General features: G+C 42.1%; 2 protein-coding genes and 1 pseudogene across 7 annotated transcripts in view; all 3 read right to left on the bottom strand.

The window, feature by feature from the left end:
• LOC148368502 (uncharacterized) overlaps nt 1–9,194 on the bottom strand; it is a 44,763-nt gene extending 35,569 nt beyond the window's left edge. The window contains exons 1-3 of one of the 3 annotated variants that reach the window (XM_088330536.1): nt 8,574–9,194; nt 5,698–5,790; nt 3,493–3,792 (exon numbers count right to left, since the gene is read on the bottom strand). In XM_088330536.1, the coding sequence (XP_088186662.1) occupies nt 3,493–3,792; nt 5,698–5,790; nt 8,574–8,634 (454 nt within the window). In that variant the 5' untranslated portion in view covers nt 8,635–9,194. Of the gene's footprint in view, nt 1–38; nt 3,793–5,697; nt 5,791–8,573 lie in introns of those variants that run through there. The other 2 variants (XM_088330534.1, XM_088330535.1) reach the window with 2 other exon arrangements.
• Nucleotides 6,918–7,098, bottom strand: LOC148368503 (U2 spliceosomal RNA; annotated as a pseudogene).
• A 934-nt stretch (nt 9,195–10,128) lies between the features above and the next one.
• Nucleotides 10,129–19,197, bottom strand: LOC148368501 (uncharacterized). Of its 4 annotated transcripts, XM_088330531.1 has the most exons (4): nt 19,066–19,190; nt 18,887–18,987; nt 15,710–15,802; nt 10,129–13,512 (listed from the first exon to the last, which is right to left on the bottom strand). In XM_088330531.1, exons 3-4 carry the CDS (start codon nt 15,798–15,800, stop codon nt 11,660–11,662), a joined length of 1,944 nt encoding a protein of 647 aa, XP_088186657.1. In that variant the 5' UTR covers nt 15,801–15,802; nt 18,887–18,987; nt 19,066–19,190; the 3' UTR covers nt 10,129–11,659. The 4 variants fall into 4 exon arrangements, with proteins under 4 accessions (XP_088186657.1, XP_088186654.1, XP_088186658.1 ...); XM_088330528.1 differs by having other exon boundaries at nt 18,887–19,197; XM_088330532.1 differs by lacking the exons at nt 18,887–18,987; nt 19,066–19,190 and adding an exon at nt 18,677–18,752.
• Between the last annotated feature and the right edge of the window lie 1,562 nt (nt 19,198–20,759).

The following is a 20,759-nucleotide window of genomic DNA, read 5'->3' as shown; positions in this document are numbered from 1 at the left end:
TTGGGTGGAAAAAACAAGAATAATTACTTCACTATACGATCACTTGTTGAAAGTATCTTGTTAAAATGGTTGATTTTGAAAACTATTTGATATGCTTAGCGAAGTCTCCAGCGTGCTGCTAACAATGTTGAAAGCCAGCGGAGGTGCTAACCACACGGTGCGCGTATGATGTGTCGCTCATTACAGCAACTGGAATAAAAGCCTCATCATCCGGTCCAGCCTGAATAGGGATCCTTGGTGGGACGGCTACACCGCAGTTACGTATATAACAGTTCATATTTCAGTTTAATGTTGTCTAACAATGTGGTCATGGCGATTTCCAGTCCCAGCTTCATTTTGGTCCAGGAAAATCCAAGTCCCTTTTCTGTGGTGCTCTTGGTTTCCATTACAAATTCATTTGAAATAGCCTGTGTCTAGCATTTATCATGAAGGATGCAAGTTTTCAGCTTTAAATGATCAATTTTGTAGTTTGTTGATATGGATAATGATTGATCGACCCACAAATAACGCACGCAGTTTGATTTTATAAAACTACGTTTTATTCACATGACAAAGAAAATGGAATGAAACGAAAGAATTAACAGGTTCAAAGTCGGCCCTTTCATTGTTATAATCATACAGTGGGACCTCGGTTATCGCGGTCAATGGGGAACAAAACCACCCACGATAAGTGAAAATCCGCGAAGTAGCGGTGCAACTTAAAAAAAAAAAAAAATTAAATTATTTTTTAGACCCGGTTAATATGGACCAAAACCACCCACCACCAAAAGTGAAAATCCGCAAAGTAGCTGTGCACCTTAAAAAAAATCCTTTTTTTTTCATTTTTTAATAATTCTTTTTTAGACCCACAAAATCTGCGAAGTAGCGACGCCCCTTAAAATCTTTTAACCCACGCAGGAGGTTTCCACGAACTGTGCCGCACACGCACTAACCACTGCGCTGCCGTGCTGCCCGGCCAGCCTCAGCGCCTAAGGTAAAAGTGGTTGTAGAAGCGGGAGTGACGTGTGCTCGCGAGGGGAAGAGAGTCAAGAGAGAGAGAGAGTCGAGAGAGAAAGCCAGTCGAGAGAGAAAGAGAGAGGGGAGACGGAGATGCGAGAGAACTTTTATAGAACGAGGTAAAAGCAGTTGTACTAGTAGCGGGAGTGACGTGTACGCGTTCCCGCGACAGGGGATGCAATTCTCAGCAGGAATGCATTTCTCAGCATAACACCTGCCTCCGCGCCGAAAGCCCGACTTGTCGCGGTGTCGTGCATATCGCGCCTGACGCGGATTGGGGGCTCGCTCGCAGGAGAGACTGAATGGCATTCGCGGTGCGGCGCAAGTAAAAAAAATATATTATTGTTATTTAATTATTATTTTTTTGGGGGGCGGCAGTAGCTCAGGAGGTAGAGCGCTCGTCTCGGGATCAAGAGATCACAGGTCGAATCCCGGCTCCTCCGTGTTACATGTCAAAGTGTCCTTGGGTAAGACACTGAACCCCTAATACCCCCAATAAGCTGGTTAGCGCCTTACAGGCCGCTATTGGGAAATGTAGAGCACATTGTAAAAGCGCTTTGGGAAGTCATTGACTTGAAAAGCGCTATAGAAATGCAGTTCATTTCATTTCATAGACCCGGGGGGACCAAAACCACCCCCAAAAAGTGGAAATCTGTGAAGTAGCGACACCCCTTAAAAAAAAAACTATTACAGGCCGCGAAGCTCTGAAGCTGCGATCGTCGAACCGCGAAAGAGCGAGGTCCCACTGTACTTGTTGATAACAGGCAAAATTGTATGTGGACACACGAGGAAATACATCATCTATCAAGGAAAATGACGCATATGCAAATCATGAATCTTTTGAATCCAATGGAAGACTTTGGGGTTACAAATCTTTATTATGCAGCTGGAGAGTCTGCTCACTTCCTGTGAATGAATGTGCCTTTTATGATGTGGTGGCAAAAAGGAAAAAAGTGAGGGCAAATGGTTTTGTGGCAGTTATGTTCCTATAGACGGCCTGTATGATACTTAGCCAAATGAATGTTTTTAAGTTACAGCTCTTAGTGAATTTTTGACCACAAACTGAGCAGGCAAAAGTGTGGAGTCTTGTGTGTAATTTAGTGTCCAATAGGGATCTTTTTTTTTCACCACAATGTCAACAGGTCAAAGGCTTCTCACCAGTGTGGGTTCTAGTGTGTTTTTTTAAGTTCCCATTTTGGGTGAATGTTTTACCGCAAACTGAGCAGGAAAAAGGCTTCTCGCCTGTGTGGGTTCTAATGTGTTGTTTTAAGTCCCCACGCTGGGTGAATCTTTTACCACAGACTGAGCAGGGAAAAGGCTTCTCCCCAGTGTGGGTTCTGGTGTGTAATTTTAAGCTCCCATTATTAGTAAATCTTTTGCCGCAAACTGAGCAAGAAAGAAGCTTTTCGCCAGTGTGGGTTAGTTGGTGTAATTTTAGGCTCCCATTTTTAGTGAACCTTTTGCCGCAAACTGAGCAAGAAAGAAGCTTCTCGCCAGTGTGGGTTAGTTGGTGTAATTTCAGATATCCACTTTGGGTGAATCTTTTATCACAAAGTGAGCAGGAAAAAGGCTTTTCACCAGTGTGGGTATTTTTGTGTAACTTCAAGCTTCCTTTTTGGGAGAATCCTTTTCCGCAAATTGAGCAGGAAAAAGGCTTCTCGCCTGTGTGCATGAGTTGGTGTGATTTTAAGTTCCCATTCTGTGAGAATTTTTGACCGCAAACTGAGCAACCAAAAGGCTTCTCGCCAGTGTGGGTTCTAATGTGTGTTTTTAACCTCCCACGCTCAGTGAATCTTTTACCACAGACCGAGCAGGAAAAAGGCTTCTCGCCAGTGTGGGTTCTGGTGTGTATTTTTAAGCTCTCATTTTTAGTGAACCTTTGACCGCAAACTGAGCAGCCAAAAGGCTTCTCACCAGTGTGGGTTTTAATGTGTCTTTTTAACTTCCCACTCTCAATGAATCTTTTACCACAGACTGAGCAGGAAAAGGGCTTCTCGCCAGTGTGGGTTCTGGTGTGTATTTTTAAGCTCTCATTTTTAGTGAACATTTGACCGCAAACTGAGCAGGAAAAAGGCTTCTTGCCAGTGTGGGTTAGTTGATGTAATTTCAAGTGTTCATTTCGGGTGAATTTTTGACCACAAACTGAACAAGAAAAAGGCTTCTCGCCAGCGTGGGTTTTTCGGTGTGATTTTAAGCTCCCGTTCTGTGAGAATCGCTTTCCACAAATTGAGCAGGAGAAAGGCTTCTCGTCAGTGTGTGTTCTAATGTGTCTCTTTAAGTTTCCACTTATAGTGAATCTTTGATCGCAAACTGAGCAGGCAAAAGGCTTCTCGCCAGTGTGGGATCTAATGTGACTCTTTAAGTTTCCACTTGTAGTGCATCTTTTATCGCAAACTGAGCAGGAAAAAGGCTTCTCCCCAGCGTGGAATTTCATATGCAACTTCATGTAAGACTTGCTTTGAAACGTTTTCCCACACTGAGAACATGTGTTACCACCTTCAGCATTTGCGGAGTGGGATGTCTCGTCGTCATCCGTTTCCACGTGTTGACGGGAGCTGGTGCTTAGAGGCTCCTGCCGACCCTTATCCTCAGGTTGACCTTGATCTTCCACGGTTGAACGGACCCTGGTCACGAGCAATCCTGGAAAATCGTCGTCCTCTTTAACGCAAACAGGCTCCCCATCCTCCGTCTCTTCCTTAACGTGATAAGGCTTCAGATCTTCCTCCTCCTCCTCAATTTTAACGGCAGGCGACTCTGGTTCCTGCCGTGCAGTAGGAAGATATTTCGGGCTGACGTCTGCAAGACACAAGTCACATTTATTTGTATTGCCCTTAACTTGTTCAGAAGCATTGTCCCCGAGTGCCAAAATGTAAGAAAAATTCTAAAGGCTTAGGCCAGGGGTCGGGAACCTTTTTGACTCAAAGAGCCATAAAAGCAAAAAATATTATTTTATTTTGGGAAAGAGCCACAACATATATTATGAGACAAATTTACTAAATTGCTAAACCCGCGCCCCAGACAAAAGCTTGGTCTTCAGCACATTTATTTTTGATGATTTGATAAAAATTATGAAAAGAGAAAAATGCCAGAGCCCCTGTCCCAAATTCAACAAACAGACCACTTTAAACTTGTCTCTTTCTTGCAATGACTCAAGATCGGTTAAATTCCTTTTGACCCTTTTTTTCATACATATTGGTTTCAAAACCAGATGCAAGCATTTATTTTGTAAAAACGTTACAACATTCTGAGAATAGGGAGCCTTATGTGCTTACCTTTGGCGAGAGATGGGAGGGAATGCTTGCACTTTTTGCATAGCTCCACCCATCCCTCCCACTCACCCAATCAAATGACTAAGTTCTCTTCCGGTGTTTTGGCGTATTTACAGTTCTGTGGATTCATCATAAGGTATCTGAACACTGAACACAGATTATATAGTGAACTTTTATATAAAGGATTCTTTAGCGTTGTACAGCCAAAACGAGTTTTTTTTCCCCCTTTTATTGTGTGACACCTTGACTGTAAATTGTAGTGAAAAACGTGCCCTATATATACTGCGAAGTATAATATAGTCATTTAGCTCTGGTTTGGCTTTGCGTGTGCTTGGATACGATGGACGACGTAGGTTTTAAACAAGATGTCGAAATTTTGCATGCAATCAAATTTATCTCTGAGCCACAGATACTCATAGAAAGAGCCATATATGGCTCGCGGGCCATAGGTTCCCGACCCCTGGCTTAGGCGCTACTGATCAGTAAGTATTAGGCCTTTGGGAATGAGATCACCATGAGATGCCAAGAGTGGCTTTGTTCAGATCGTCTTGTAAATTGTTCCAAAGTGTGACTCCACACACAGACATACTTTTCCTGGTGGTTCTCACCTTTGGGATGCTGAGTTCACGACAGCCCCTTAAGTTATATTTTCCCTCTTTCCAAACGAATCATTTTTGGATGTTTTATGGCACTATGTTTTTTGACCTTAAATAGCAGTTGTGAAGTGAAAATATTGACTAATTCATCCAATTTTAATCATTTTGACAGCAGGAATAAAATATGAGTATGATCCCGATATCTTACCCTGAGTATGGTTCTAATTGGCGGTTTTTGGAGGATAACTTTTGTGATTGCCCCAGACTTCTGCACAATATGTTAAGTATGGCAGAACTGGAGAACAATATCATAAATACAAGGCATTATAGTTTAGGTTAATTACTTCAAGATCATTGCAAGTTATCGAAACAATATAATTATCATTGGAATAGAAAATGTTAGTGTCGTCGGCATCTTTATACTTTTGAAACATTAAAAATATCGATAACATAAATTACTCCACAACAGATGTCCAAGTACTCAGATGACAACTGTCCCATTTTTAAATATTGCTTCCTCCCCGTCAAAACACTTTGAATCCATTGCAAAGCCTATGATTATCACCGTTAGGCAAATAGGTTGTATTCGAAACAGCCCTAGCGCACGTGACTGATTTTAAAATAAGGTACGTATTTTGAAAGAATGAGCGAGACAGAAGCCCGGACCTTTTTCGAAAGGAAAGTACGGTGGACATCAACGGCCAAATATGAGTGTTGTGGAAAGTATATGTTAACTTTCCCTTTTTGCCATATCTCCTCTCTGCGTATTTTTTTGGGGTGACGCCCAACGATGTTCCCTCCAAAATAAGGACGTTGCGGAAAGTAAAACGACCAACCTGCTCTGTTCAACACAATTTGGAGTATCTTGTAAACAGTTCCTGGACCCTCTGGTTCCTGCCTCGCAGTAGGAAGATATTCTTCACCGATGTCTGCAAAACAAAAGTCAAATCGCATTTATTTATGACGCCTTTAATCACAGAAACTCACAAAGGGATGCGCAGAACACCATTGTAACATCAACCTGATCTGAAAGCTACAAGAGGGCAAGGAAACACTCAAAAAAGGTCAGGATGCGGAAAATGAAGAAACCTTGGGAAGGGACCGCACATGAAATATACAGGAAGTCATGGAAACAGTGTTCATACATGGTTTTCATGGCCAAATTCGAGTACTTTGCAAGTACTCTCGTAGCCATTTTTAAATTTTTCTCCAGTACCTCCAAAAAGAAAAAAAATCCAGCGGCCATTAGAGGAAAGTTTTTTGTTGTTGTCATCTTTGATGATTAAAAAAAAAGTCGCTATCTTGCTCCGAGCACATACTTTGTGCTATTTTGGGGTGTTTCCATCCACGACCATTGATCTTTGTGTGTGAAAGGGCTGCTATAAACTGACATCGATTCTGCCATTGTGCTTCAAAAATGCCTAAAGGCGTTGCATAATAATAGATTTCAATGTGAAAGAAAAAAAAGGAAGAAGGTAATTGTGCATAAAAAGCAGAAAAATGAGCCAAATTTGGACTCATTTTTAGGATACGAGTGCATTCAATCTTTCAATCGACTGCTGATCTTTTGCTTTTTTTTTTTTTTTACTTATTTGACTCCGATTTTTTTGTGTCATGGTTGTCTATATCGGTCAAGATAGAATTGCAAATTGATTTTTTTTTTTTCATTTTATTTTCTATTTTAGCACTAAAGAGTAAATATTTTGAATTGATATGTTCATGTCTTGCATTTTCAGGGATTTTGTCTTCAGCGTGTAAAAAGCTTATATTGTTTTGTATTGTACAATTTGTTTGTGTAGATCTGTGAATATTTTGACTTAATGTGTCCTTTGGGGATTCCCTGCAAACATATATGAATAACTGTTGAATAATTTGGTGGATAATGTTATATGGGGTTTTGGGGTTTTTAAGGGTTATTGATCTATCTTCGTTATTCATTATCCATTATCCGTTATCGGTCAGTTCATAATAAGCTACAAAGCCTAGGAACCGGGACACTTACTCTCAGCCAAAAGGCCAAGCTAAGGTCCTAGCCCTAAAGCCTTGCTGCGATCATTGCGAATGCACCGTTCCCGGAGGTACTGCAATACCGAGCCGATGCGTGGAGTGGACAGAGCAAGCTCATATTCCATCTCCGAAAAGCAAAAATCAAAGATAGTGAAGGCCAAGCTAAGGACCTAGCATCAAAGCCTTGCTAAGGCCAAGCTAAGATCTTAGCATCAAAGCCTAGCAAGAATTCTTGGAGGCCAAGCTATGATACTGCCACTTCTGGAACATATCCACTAGTCCATATACATCATTAAAAAAAAAACTTGGAGGAGCTGTTTCAGTATATCCGAATTAGAAGAGCCAGTGTACTAAATAGAGTTGTCCTCTTGAGCAGCTTCTTCATTTATTGCATGATCTATAGAGTCAGACTGCCAATCTCGTGGCAATGGCGACCATTTCAAGCACTTCACCCAAAACTCAGGTTACAAATTTATATATAGAGGGGTTCGAGGTCCTAAGATTATCCACAATGCATTTGCTGGTGGGCATTTTTGGAAGTCAACAAAGCTTTTCACGTCATTGTCATTGTTCAGCGAACAAGTTGGATTCTACATCGTAATGCCGAATACGTGCGTTATTGTTGGCTGTTGTAGCCGAGGGGTTAAGGGTGGGAAGGGCTTCTTTAGACTTCCGAAGTGTGTTTACGAACAGGGGATTGAAGCTCAGGAGAAAAGTGAACGGCGAAGACGAATGTGGCTGGCAGCTATCAACCGGTCGAATTTGCCGAAGCTCGACTGTGTTCGTGTTTGTTCTGACCACTTTCTGACAGGTAAGTTGAATTATCTATGATGTAGAAATCAATTTTAAAAAGGTTATGGGACATGTGTACCCTATGTACATCTGTTGACACCATTCAAGTATGGCTAGGTTAAATATAGTAGGTGTTGCTTCTTGAGTAACATTTCTGAAAAAATATTCTTCACACAGAATCGATGATGACTTGTCAACAATGATCCATGGTTGTAAACTTGGCTGAGACAAACTCTGAGAATGTAGAACTTTCCCTTTCACAATCTTGTTTTCATCACCTTCGCTTGTGTGCACAGACTCATCCCGAACCCAACCAGACACAAATCTGTCGTAGGCTTCCATACTTTTGTAATTTTGAAAATCCTTCAGTTCACAAAAGGGACTTGGGTGGAAAATAAGATAGTTAACAAGTTCGATGTAAGTCACACACGGCAACAAATCGGGATCAGACTTCCAGTCCTTATTTTTAATTTTGTAGGGATCCAATTTTCCAATAAAATGCAACTTCGCAGCGTACTGCTCACGTGCTTGCTTGTCTAAACTCTCCACGTAGTTTTCCATAGTGTTGATGGACAAAATCCGTACACAAACGAAGCTAGTTGAGTAAATAAATAGACAAACTGAGTAAATATTTGCTCCTCTCGCTATCACCTCTTTGATCGATTGACTTCCGAAATGGCGGCACGAAGCCTTGTTACTATTTTTAGCACAGAGCTCGGAGCCCTCTATATGTAAAAAGTTTTGATGCGACTTTATTTCCTGCACTTTTAGTATTTACTCGAGGTAAAAAAAAGTCATATACTGTAAAAGTCTGAAAAATAATGTATTTAAATGAAAAAAAACCCCACCATTCTATCTTTTGCAAAATTTTGGAAAGCATTGTCATTGTAGCGGAAGCAAAAAAATGTTCAACCTTCCCCGAGCTGCTTGGAAACAGAGTCCGGTCGTCGCGGTCCTTCCCCACCGGAGCGCATTTTATCCGTCTTTCAAAGTAAAAACGCTCCAACTCGGCAGTAGAAGGGAAAAACTTTCGAAAAGGACCGATAAGTGATACTTCTGTCGAGTCGTTCTAGTGTTCGGCAGCCATGACACCTTCTCATTTGAAACCCCACCGCAATGGATTATGGGTACGAGTGACGCATGCTGAGTTCAATAAAATGGGTGTTTCGGAAGATCCTACCATATACGACCGAAAGGCGTCTCAAGAATGTGGGAAGTCTGGGTTTTTTAACCCGCAACCAGGGAAATATCATTAGAAGGACACTCGGGGTGGGAGGTCCTAGTTGGAAAGTTGGGGTACATGGCCTTTTTCCCGGTCGGAGGTTGGAAAAGTCAGTTGTCGTCTTTTCGGGAACGCAGCAACAGAAACACATAGAAGACGAGATACGTCGGTGCAAAATTATCGAAGCTTGGAGTTAAGTGGACATTAAAAATAATTCTAGTTGTTGTTTTAGCTCATCTGCCTAATAGATGCTGAATGTCAGTCTGACACGACACCATTTCATTGTTTGCATTAAGGTTCATCGGTTGAGCAAGTCTCGCTAAATCACGTGAGTTCCCGCGAGACTTAGCCCAAGCACCCTTCTCTGACCTGTGAGACTTTGCCATCTAGCGGTGATATACTGGTACTTCTCTTACCCCTTTCTGCTACTATTTACATAAACATATTTCATACCTGTCAACCTGTACTTTTTTTGCCGTACAAAGTACGCTTATGATGCATTTTAAGACGCTTACGGCGTACGAGGAAATCTTATATTTATTTTGAATGCCAACAGTTGAACCATCGAACTTATTTGAACCTTATTCGTTTTGATTGCTAAAGGGGGAACGAAATGGGCTACTGATGGGTTACGTGCTGTATAGTCTTCATATTCATATTTCAGTTTAATGTTGTCTTACAACGTGGTCTTGTGATTTACAAGTCACATTTATTTATATAGCCCGTAATCACAAAAATGTCTCAAAGGACTGCAGAGGATTACAATTACAAAATGACACAATTCCCTGATCTTAAACCAGCATGCGGGCAAGGAACAACTCAAAAACCTCAGTGTGAGTAGAAAAGAGAAACCTTTCCAGTCTCAACTTCATTTTGGCCCAGGAAAATCCAAGTCCCTTTTCTGTCTTGACACACAGTTAAGTTTCGGTTCTGGCAAAAATCACTCGTAACATGATTTCTGACTCTTTTATGGCCAACATAACAATACATTTCTAAATGGCTTTAAATTATATCTATTTGGTTCAGAACCAATTCGGACAGCAGGCAGTGCTATTGGTTTCCAACACGAATTCATAAGAAATAGCTAGTATTTATGATGAAAGATGCAACTTTAAACACAAAGTATTTTCAGCTTTAAATGATCGATTTTGTAGTTTGTTGATATGGATAATGATTGCTCAGTCCAGAAGAACAATAAAATCGACCCAAAAATAATGCACGTTTGATTTTAACACACTACATTTTATTCACATGACAACACGAACGAAAGAATAAAGCACATTGTTGACATAAGCATTCAGTGTTAGCAAGGGGGAAGGCTGAAGAAATGATGCAGCATGTTAACAGTAATGATCAATGAACCCGGTTTTAAGATAATAAACTCATTTCAATGATCAGGGATTGTTTTCATAGCATGCCAACATGGGATATTTGCCCAAAACACCAAAGAGGTTGTTGCACTAACCCTTTCTGTGTACTTTTGAGAGCAAAAAAATCCCTCGTGGAAGGGTTATGAGAGAAGCAGCACATGGCCAACGAGGAAGATGACGAAATAAAGGTTCCTATCTCTTTTGGTGGTGGACTTCACGGGGATATTTAGAAGAATGGAATATAATTTACTTTTATTGTCATTCTTTGTAACCATGCACAAAGAAGGAAATGTCGATAGACCTGACCCGTACAGTTAAAATGTAGCGAGTCGATGCAGCTGCAGCCAGACAGGGCGCAGCCATTTTAGTCATTAGGTGAGCAAATCCCCAATTCCAACCCATAGCCGAGCGCCAAGCAGGGAGGCAATGAGTACCAATGTTGTAAGTCTTAGGTATGACTCGGCCGAGGCTTGAACCAGCAACCTCCCAGTCTCGGAGCGGGCGCCCTACCATTTAGGCTACCGAGCTGATCCCCAAAAATGAAATGATCTGCATTTACATATTGATTGAAAAAGCGCTGATTTCCCAAAGCGCTTTACAATGTGCTCCACATTTCCCAATAGCGGCCTTGCAGCCATGTAAGGCGCTAACCTGCTTATTGGGGGTATTAGGGGTTCAGTGTCTTACCCAAGGACACTTCGACATGTAACACAGAGGAGCCGGGATTCGAACTGTGATCTCTTGATCCCAAGACGACAGGGACCGAGAGAATCACAGCCTCTCCAAGCTTTGGGGCTCTGGTGAGACCAGACCACAACCCTATCGACCTAGGTTGGTGATCTTATTATTATAATAATGATCTATCCATCCATCTATCTATCTACCTTGGTCATATCCCTCAGGAGGGGTGACCGACAGCAAGACAAACTCATACAATAACAAAGAAAATAAAAGGGAAAAAATAGCAAAAAACTCACACAAACATTTTTGGACCATGGCAGACCCAAATGCCCAAACAAGTAAGGCACCCCGGCGCCGAAGTTGGTCATGCTTTCGTCCCTCCAGATGAAACGGGACACAAGAAAGCGGCCGTGTCACTCAGGTCAGGGTGACACAACACACTCTTTTGTTCAACAGGGCTTAACAGCTTTCACTGGTTTAACCCTGCCGCATCATACAGGTGCCCTGCCCATCCCTTAGAATGCACCCAAACATCCCACTACCCTTTTACGTCACCTCTCCACTCATTCCTATCACCAACCATAGCTCTAGCTTTCACTATTAATGATAATTGTTGATAACAGGCAATATTTTATGCAGACAGACAATGAAATAGATCATCTATCAAGAAACATGACTCATATGAGAATAATTAATCTTTTGAATCCATATGAAGACTTTGGGGTTTCAATTCTTTATTATACAGCTGGAGAGTCTGCTCACTTCCTGTGAATGAATGTGGGTTTTTTGGTGTGATTTCAATTGTCCATTTTGGGTGAATTTTTGACCACAAACTGAGCAAGAAAAAGGCTTCTCGCCAGTGTGGGTTCTAATGTGTGTCTTTAAGTTTCCACTCACGGTAAAAGTCTGACCACAAATTAAGCAGGCGAAAGGCTTCTCGCCAGTGTGGGTTTGTTGGTGTAATTTCAAGTGTCCGTTTCGGGTGAATTTTTGACCGCAAACTGAGCAGGCGAAAGGCTTCTCGCCAGTGTGGGTTCTGGTGTGCATTTTTAAGCTTCCATTCTGAGTGAATGTTTTACCACAAACTGAACAAGAAAAAGGCTTCTCGCCAGTGTGGGTTAGTAGATGTAATTTCAATACTCCGTTATGGGTGAATTTTTTGCCGCAAACTGAACAGGAAAAAGGCTTCTCGCCGGTGTGGATTTTTTGGTGTGATTTTAAGCTCCCGTTCTGTGAGAATCGTTTTCCACAAGTTGAGCAGGAGAAAGGCTTCTCGCCAGTGTGGGTTAGTTGGTGTAATTTCAGGTGTCCGTTTTGGGTGAATCTTTGACCGCAAACTGAGCAAGGAAAAGGCTTCTCGCCAGTGTGGGTTCTTGTGTGTAATTTCAAGTGTCCATTTTGGCTGAATCTTTGACCGCAAATTGAGCAGGCAAAAGCCTTCTCGCCAGTGTGTGCAAGTTGGTGTAATTTCAATTGTCTATTTTGGGTGAATTTTTTACTGCAAACTGAGCAAGAAAAAGGCATCTCGCCAGTGTGGGTTAGTGTGTGGGTTTTTAAGCGCCAATTATGAGAATATCGTTTTCCACAAATAGAGCAGGCGAAAGGCTTCTCGCCAGTGTGGATTTGTTGGTGTAATTTCAAATTTTCATTTCGGGTGAATTTTTTACCACAAACTGAGCAGGAAAAAGGCTTCTCGCCAGTGTGAGTTAGTGCGTGTTTTTTACAGCTTCCACTCTGGGTGAACCGTTTCCCACAAATTGAGCAGGCGAAAGGGTTTCCGCCAGTGTGGATTACTTGGTGTAATTTTAAGTGTACATTTTGGGTGAATTTTTGACCACAAAATGAGCAGGAAAAAGGCTTCTCCCCAGTGTGGGTTCTCGTGTGTTTTTTTAAGCTCCCACTGTCAATGAATCTTCTGTCGCAAACTGAGCAGGCAAAAGGCTTCTCGCCAGTGTGGGTTCTGGTGTGCATTTTCAAGCTTCCTTTCTTTTTGAATGTTTTGCCACAAACTGAACAAGAAAAAGGCTTCTCCCCAGTGTGGGTTAGTGTGTGTTGTTTTAAGACCCAACGCAAGGTAAATCTTTGATCGCAAACTGAGCAGGCAAAAGGCTTCTCGCCAGTGTGGGTTAGTTTGTGTGATTTTAAGTGTCCGTTTAGGCTGAATCTTTTACCACAAACTGAGCAGGCAAAAGGCTTCTCCCCAGTGTGGAATTTCATATGCAACTTCACATAATACTTGCTTCGAAACGTTTTCTTACACTGGGAACATGTGTTACCATCTTCAGCGTTTGCGGAGTGGGACTTGTCGCCGTCATCCGTTTCTACGTGTTGACGGGAGCTGATGCTTCGAGGATCCCGCCTACCGTTATCTTCAGGTTGACCTTGATCTTCGACAATTGAACGGACCTCGGTCACTAGCAAGCCTGGAAAATCGTCCTCCTCTTTAACGCAAACAGGCTCCCCATCTTCTGTCTCTTGCTTAACGTGATAAGGCTTCAGATCTTCCTCCTCCTCCTCAATTTTAACGGCTGGCAACTCTGGTTCATGTTGCCCAGTTGGAAGATATTTTGGGCTGACGTCTGCAAGACACAAGTCACATTTATTTCTACTGCCTTTAACTCGTAACGTAACGTTTTCAGAAGCAGTGTTTCTGAGGTGCCAAAACGTAAAAAGATTCTAAAGGCTTCTGCGCTGCTGATCAGTAAGTGTCAGGCCTCTGGGAATTAAATCATCACGAGATGGTAGGAGTGGCTTTGACCAGATTCCTTTGTAGACACTTAAGCCGCGTTTGATTCCTGTATCCACCGTATTACTTTGTATGGCGGTGAGTAGAAAAGCAAAGATATAAGTACATACTGTTAACGATTCAAATCTTTAGTCTTTCTAAAAAAAATGACCAAGGGCCTTTTGTTGGAATAACGTATCGTAGGACCCTGCGATCACCGTGACGACCTGAATCATGCGATCACGTCAACAGAGACATCACGGACTGGGAATTCTTGCAAAGTCATGCATAAGTTTAGTGTTCTTGCAATCAAATATTATTTTTGTTTATGGAAAGTATGGTTTAGATATTCTATGTATCGAAAACAAAGATATTAAAAAAAAGCACCGAGGCGAAACATCTGCTTGAAATGCATCGTTTTGCAAGGAGCCATTTTTCTCAGTTTTCCGGGAAACAAGTATTTTCAAAAAACATGGCAATGTCATCATATCAACTAAATCAACTGTTGTCTCATGAAAGATGACTGTTAAAGCTTCCTCGTGGTGTGTCCTATGCCGGTATAGCTACAGAGCTAGATTTTCTGTAGGCCATCAAAAATGAGTCAATATGGCCAACATCGGCACTTCCCATTTGAGAGAAACGTCTGGCACTAATCAGAAACAGTCACAGAGGGCTGCAAAGACCACCAAGACAACATCCCATGATCTGAAACCTACACGAGGGCAAGGAAAAAAAATCCCAGCATGAGGAAAATGAAGAAACCTTGAAAATGAGTCACACGTGAGGTCATCTCCTTGACCAGGCCAAAATGGATGATGCAAGGGCAACACTAGAAAACACACAACCGACATCCGTGTTTTTTCATACCATAGGAAGTCTCTGGCTGGCTGCTGGGGTTTAATGGGTCCCTACTGCGTTTCTAAAACATGTATTATTAAAAAACTATTATTTGAAATTAATATGAATTTTATAAATAAGAAAGGTGAGGAATCCGCCCGGAACTACACGACAGGAGTTGACCTGAAAAGAGCTGGGACCACCGTTTCCAAGGTTACTGTAGGAAATACACTAAGACGTCAGGATTTGAACTCACGCATGGCACGAAAGGTTCCTCTGCTTAAACCAGCACATGTCGAGGCCCGTCTTCAGTTTGCATATGACCATTGATACGGAGGAGTCGTGGGAGAAGATTTTGTGGTCAGGTGAGACCAAAATAGAACTTTTTGGTCACAATTCTAATAAGCGTGTTCGGAAGAAAAACAATGAAGAGTGCAATCCTTACTCCGAAGCATGGGGGTGCTTTGGGGGTGTTTTTCTGCACATGGGACGGGACAAGTGCACTGCATTAAAGAGAGGATGACTGGGGCCGTGTATTGAGAGATTTTTGGGAACAACCTCCCCTCCTCAGTCAGAGCTTTTTGTCTTTTTGTCTGGCAGGTCTTCCGACACGACAACGACCCGAAGCACACAGCCAGGAAAACCAAGGTGTAGCTCCATAAGAAGCATATGAAGGTTCTAGCATGGTCCAAACAGTCTCCAGACCTGAAACCATTCAGGGAGCTCCAACTCTGTGTTTCTCAGCGACAGCCCAGAAACCTGACTGATCTCGAGAAGATCTTCGTGGAGGAGTGGGCCAAGATCGCTCCTGCAGTGTGTGCAAACCTGGTGAAAGACTACAAGAAACGTTTGACCGCTAATAGCAGACAAAAAGCTACTGTACCAAATATTATCATTCGTTTTCTCAGGTGTTATTTTCAGCTATATCACACAAATAAACTGTTAGAAAATTAAGCATTGTGATTTCTGGATTTTTTCTTATTAGTTTATCTGTCTCACAGTGGACATGCACCTGCGATGAAAATTTGAATGATTTCTACGCGGAAGATGTAGCAAAATAGCAGGGTGTTCAAATACTTATTTTTTTTCCACCGTGTGTATTTTGAAAGAACGAGCGAGACAGAAGCCCGGACTTTATTCTAAAGGAAAGTACGGTGGACGTCGACGGCCAAATAAGAGATGTCGAGGACGTTACAGAAAGTAAAACGACCAACCTGCTCTGTTCAACACAATTCGGAGTATCTTGTAAACAGTTCCTGGCAACTCTGGTTCCTGCCACGCAGTAGCAAGATATTCTTCACCCATGTCTGCAACACACAAGTCAAATGGCATTTATTTGTGACGCCTTTAATCACAGAAACTCACAAAGGGACGCACAGAACACAGCAGAGTTCCTACAGCTTAAGGCAAGTTCAATTCAAGACTTTTAGAATGCCTTTGATGTCAAATTTAAGACAAAGTTGACAAAAAAACACACAATTGAAACAAACAAAAACATGACACGAATAAGAGGCTATTTTAAACAAAGGTTTTTTTTTTAAATTACATATTGGTCCAATGTTTGATCTGAAAAAACATAAAAATCTCCAGAGATTAAGACATTTAACCAGGTTGCAATGGGTGTTGCAAGGGCCTCAGTGCATAATACACAGTCAACCTCAACATTAAATATAGAGTAAGTTGTAGAGAGATCAAGCTTCCTGTCTCAAAATTTCAAAAGATGCAGCAGGTTCTACAATAGCATGCATCTGGTCCAGGTACCATTCTGAATACTCAGGACGCCTGAACCTGTCAAACTTCTAAGCTCGTTCTTCTCCCTCAAGGACGAGGAAACAAAAGTATGCGGTTACTCTGAAGCTATTAAATATTGGAGTGTCCTAAGTCGAGATTAGAAAATTTCCTGTCACGAGGTGTCAGACAGTCCCAAACCTGACTTGAGAGACGTTTATTTAAACAGCAACAACAAAAGACTGTACTGACGAGAAGGGGGGTGGGAGTTGGGTAGTAGAGGAGAAGATCTTGAGAGGGAAACTTGAGAGGGGATCTTAGGGTGGCGAAAATCTTGAAAATAGGTTACTTGGTAATATCCTTAAAGAAGACTGTTGAAGTTTTGGCACAAGGAGGGGAAACTTGAGAGGGATACTTGGGGAAGTTCTTGGGGAGGAGAGAATCTTGAAAAGTAGACTTTGGAATACCCTTAAGAGGAGGGTTGGAGTGAATGGCAAGTCTTGGAGTGCAGAAACTGGAACGTGGAAAGGATTGACGGAAGAGGTCGCGGGAGGTGTAGCTTGTTTTGGCGAGTGAAAGTCTACAGGAATCTAAATGGTTCAGCAAAATGAGGTGGGAGCCTGGGGTATTCATAGAAAAGGTGACTGATTGTCCAATTGCAAACACCTGCGAAGAGGAAAAGTGGAAGGGGCTGGAAAATAGGGTGAAGCTGCCATGGTTTGGAGATGAGAAGGACTGAAGGCACAAAACCCTGACATTTCCAGATGGCACACACCAAAAATACGGCAAAAGGATCACTACAACTTTCAGCAGTTTTCCTGTATACAGTACAAATATGTTCATATAGAGGAGACCGGGTACATTTGTAACATTTTGCTTTCTCCCCCCACCATTTATGTCGTTAACTAGCAAGAAAATGAAGCCAAAAATGTGGACATGAGAAGCCACTTGCCAGAAATGTGACATTCTTCAGCAGGTTTGACATGAAATGAAAAAATAAACTGCGAGAAAGAAAGAGGTGGAAATTTCACAGACAATTGTGTTTTTGGACCATACAGTTGAGACACCTGTTTTAAAGAATCAGTGCGACGAGCTTGGGACTATTCCAGACCTAACTACAGGGTTTTCATAGCCAAATTCAACCACTTTTTAAGGAATTTTAAAGCCAATTTCCCAATTTCTCCAGGACCATTGAAGGAGGAAATTCAGATTCCGATTCAGATCTACTTTATTGTCATTCTAGTACGCGTGTATACAGAACGAAATGTCGATACATCTGACCCGCACAGTTTCCTTGTATGTACAGATATAAATAAATGTTGTATTGTATTATGGCTACGTATAGTATTTTACCATAGTGCCGATAGTGCAAGAGGAGTAGCTAGCCGTTAGCCCGGCCCGACAACCTCGTTTTCTTCCCCGGTCACAGCGCTTCCGCTTGCCACTTTTATTCGCTGCTTTGTAGGCCGCTGGATTTTGTTGGCGTAGTACTCCGAGGCTAAGTAAACACTCCAGAGTGATCGTGGAAATTAGCGCTGGATTTCTGGATGTTCGCATATCCAGCAAAAAACTGCGATCGTATATTAATCTGCAGTTAGAGTTGTCTTTGTTCGCCCTCAAAAACTGAGTCGAAGACTAGGGTTTTTGACCAGAATGTGAGAAACTGTTGGGAGCAGATGCAGCCGCAGCCATACAGGGCGCCGCCATTTTTAATACACGGATCAAAAGAACGGGAGCCTAAATCTTAGTGTCAGACCCTAACCTTATTTCGGAACCCTAAAATCATTAAAAATTCTAAATTGCAGCCAAAACCCTCGCATATAATCCTTGACCTAACCCAGTTTCAAACTATAACCCCAGCCCTAAACCTTTTTTTCCTGTTTTATGGAAACCTACATTCAGTTGAGAACCCCAATATGGGGCTCAAACCCTAGTTCACAACCCTCAACGTATCCCAAGAGCCAAGAAGAGATCCGCAGGTCCGAGAGCGTTCTCTATTGGGGCCTTGGTCCAGTGGAATGCGCTTCCCCTTGAGATTCGATCTGCAACCTCAGTGGAAATGTTTAAATCTAAGCTTAAAACAAACTTCTACTCTCTGGCATATGATTAACCTATATTTTATGTTGACAATATCCATGCATTATTTGCCATCGTGTAGGTTTTAGAACAGGGTATGGTGTCTCTTTATCCATTTTGTCTATTTTGTGTTTTTATGCTGAATTGTCCCCCCTTTTAAGTTGTTTTGTGCATACAGTTACGTAACAATAAGTCATACATGCATTAAAGCAACAAAAAATCTAAAGAGACGCTTCTGAGACGAAAAGAGCCGTCTAATTTTGGTCAGTCAAGCTGAAAGAGTCGCTTCTCTAAAAAAAAGAAAAACTGAATTCTTGTCACTACTACGAAGAAATATGCTGGGAGAGGCTGCTCCCTCCGTGGGGACTAATGCGCACCCTGTGTTCTGAGGGGGCCGGGGCGAGTCCAAGCAAGTGTCCGGTGACTTACACAATTATATACGAGATGACATATGCGCTGCCCAGACTGCCCTCATTACTTCATCCACTTATCTCTGGGTGGGCAGGGTGTGTCTGTGAATGAGGGACCCGCCACCCCCTGATAACGCCCCTGATATCAAGGATGTAGCAGAAGCGAAAATGACGGACCTGGCCCGAGCTGCTTGGAAACAGTGTCCGGTCGTCGGCGTTCTCGCTCGGTCTCCTCTTTGACTCCCCGAAGCTTCTCTTTGAGAGGCCCTTCTTCCCCACTAGAGCACATTTTCTCCAAGTTTGAACGAAAAAACGCCACCAGGTGTCGCTCCACCTCGGGAGTAAAAAGGACAAACCTTCGAAAAATACCGCAAAGTGATACTTCTGTCGTTTTTAGTCGACTACATGACGTTTGGTAGTTTTCTCGACATTCTCTTGTTAGGCGATGGTGCGGCAGCCATGACAGCTCTTCCTACCAAACACCGCCGCAATGGATTGTGGGACAAAGATACAAACAGAGGACTGGATTGGTCAGTTTTCTGTAGCAACCCGCGAACTAGCGTGCCTACGTGGCGGCCATTTTGGTCAGGGCAACTTCGCGCAATGGATGTACATTGAAAAGAAATCACAACCTGCTCATTTTAAAACTGATTTTCATGTGGGTAACTTGTAGTTGTCAACGCCAGCAATATTACGGAAAATTAACTTAAAATATTTAAAAACTAAAAAATGCTTCTGAAATTCTTTTTTATAAAGCATTATAGAAGTTAAAATTTAACACCGTACAAGAGATATAATTACACTCATTATTTAGACGTTACTTTATGTGTGTGTGTGTATGAGAAACATTGTTTTTATATTTAGTAATTTAAAAACAAGCTAATTACCTCGAGACAGAAATTCAAGAGATTTACATTGAAACCCTGACACTTCCGTGTTAATTTTTTAGGTAGTGGTGATGAAACAGAGCATCAATTTTAGAATTTGGAAATACTTTGTGTTCCTGTTTTGGTATTACGTTGTGTATTTATTCATTCTGCTCATTCATTTTAAAACCCATCACCATGTTTTTTAGCATTTGAAGGATTTTATATTTTATTTATTTGGCTATAAAGGGTTTTATACAATTGTATACAAATTACAGTTTTTGAATGTAATAAGGATTTTTCACAGAGGAGGCTTAAGGTCGGGTTAGGGTCAAAAGGTTTGGAGGCTGACTCCCTATCTGTATGTGAGTGTGTGTGTGTGTGAATGGGTAAGTGTGAAGCACATTGTAAAGCGCTTCGGGAGCTCTTCATTGACTTGAAAGGAGCTATAGAAATGCAGACCATTTAGCATCTTTATTATCCTCAAAAGGTTTGGAGGCTGACTCCCTATCGGTATGTGAGTGTGTGTGTGTGAATGGGTAAGTGTGAAGCACATTGGAAAGCGCTTCGGGAGCTCTTCATTGACTTCAAAAGCGCTATAGAAATGCCGTTTACCATTCCTGCAACAACGAGTCTAACAGCGCCACCTGCTGTCACTAGGTAAGGTTTAGTTTAGCCTCTGATTTTATGACAGACAGGAAGGCGTATATTGTTAGCAGTCTCCAGCACGCCAGGATGGATGAAGTCGGACATCCGGGCACTTGGTCACGTGTGTCATGTCCTGCATGGTCGCCATGACACCCAGCTGGCCCCGGCCCTCGACACCGGCTGACACAGATTGACTTAATTGCGTGGGGGATTCTTAAGGGCTCGTTTTGGGACTGCCGGTGGCGAGACCATTGTTTTGTTTTGTTTGACTCGAGGAAGACCTGTCATGCCCGTTTGTTCTGAGTTAGTGCCTTTAAGCCTGTTTTGTGAGTATTACCTAGTCTGAATTTCTGATTGCCTGTAAGCCTGTTTTTGTTTTGTCTTTGGTCCCTGCGTGTTGGACAACTTTTATTTTCTAAATAAAAGTAACTGATCGTCACGCAAATGAGTTCACACTTCCTGCCTCCTGATCTGGTTCCGTGACAACGTGACCAAACAATCCACCATCTTTGTTTGGGGGGAGGAAAAACGTTGTT

The sequence above is a fragment of the Urocampus carinirostris genome, chromosome 3 (assembly GCF_059441175.1).
Source record: "Urocampus carinirostris isolate Australia breed hairy pipefish chromosome 3, RoL_Ucar_1.0, whole genome shotgun sequence".
Lineage (NCBI taxonomy): Eukaryota > Metazoa > Chordata > Actinopteri > Syngnathiformes > Syngnathidae > Urocampus > Urocampus carinirostris.
Note: the sequence above shows the minus strand (reverse complement) of the source record. Positions and strands in the feature narration are given on the sequence as shown.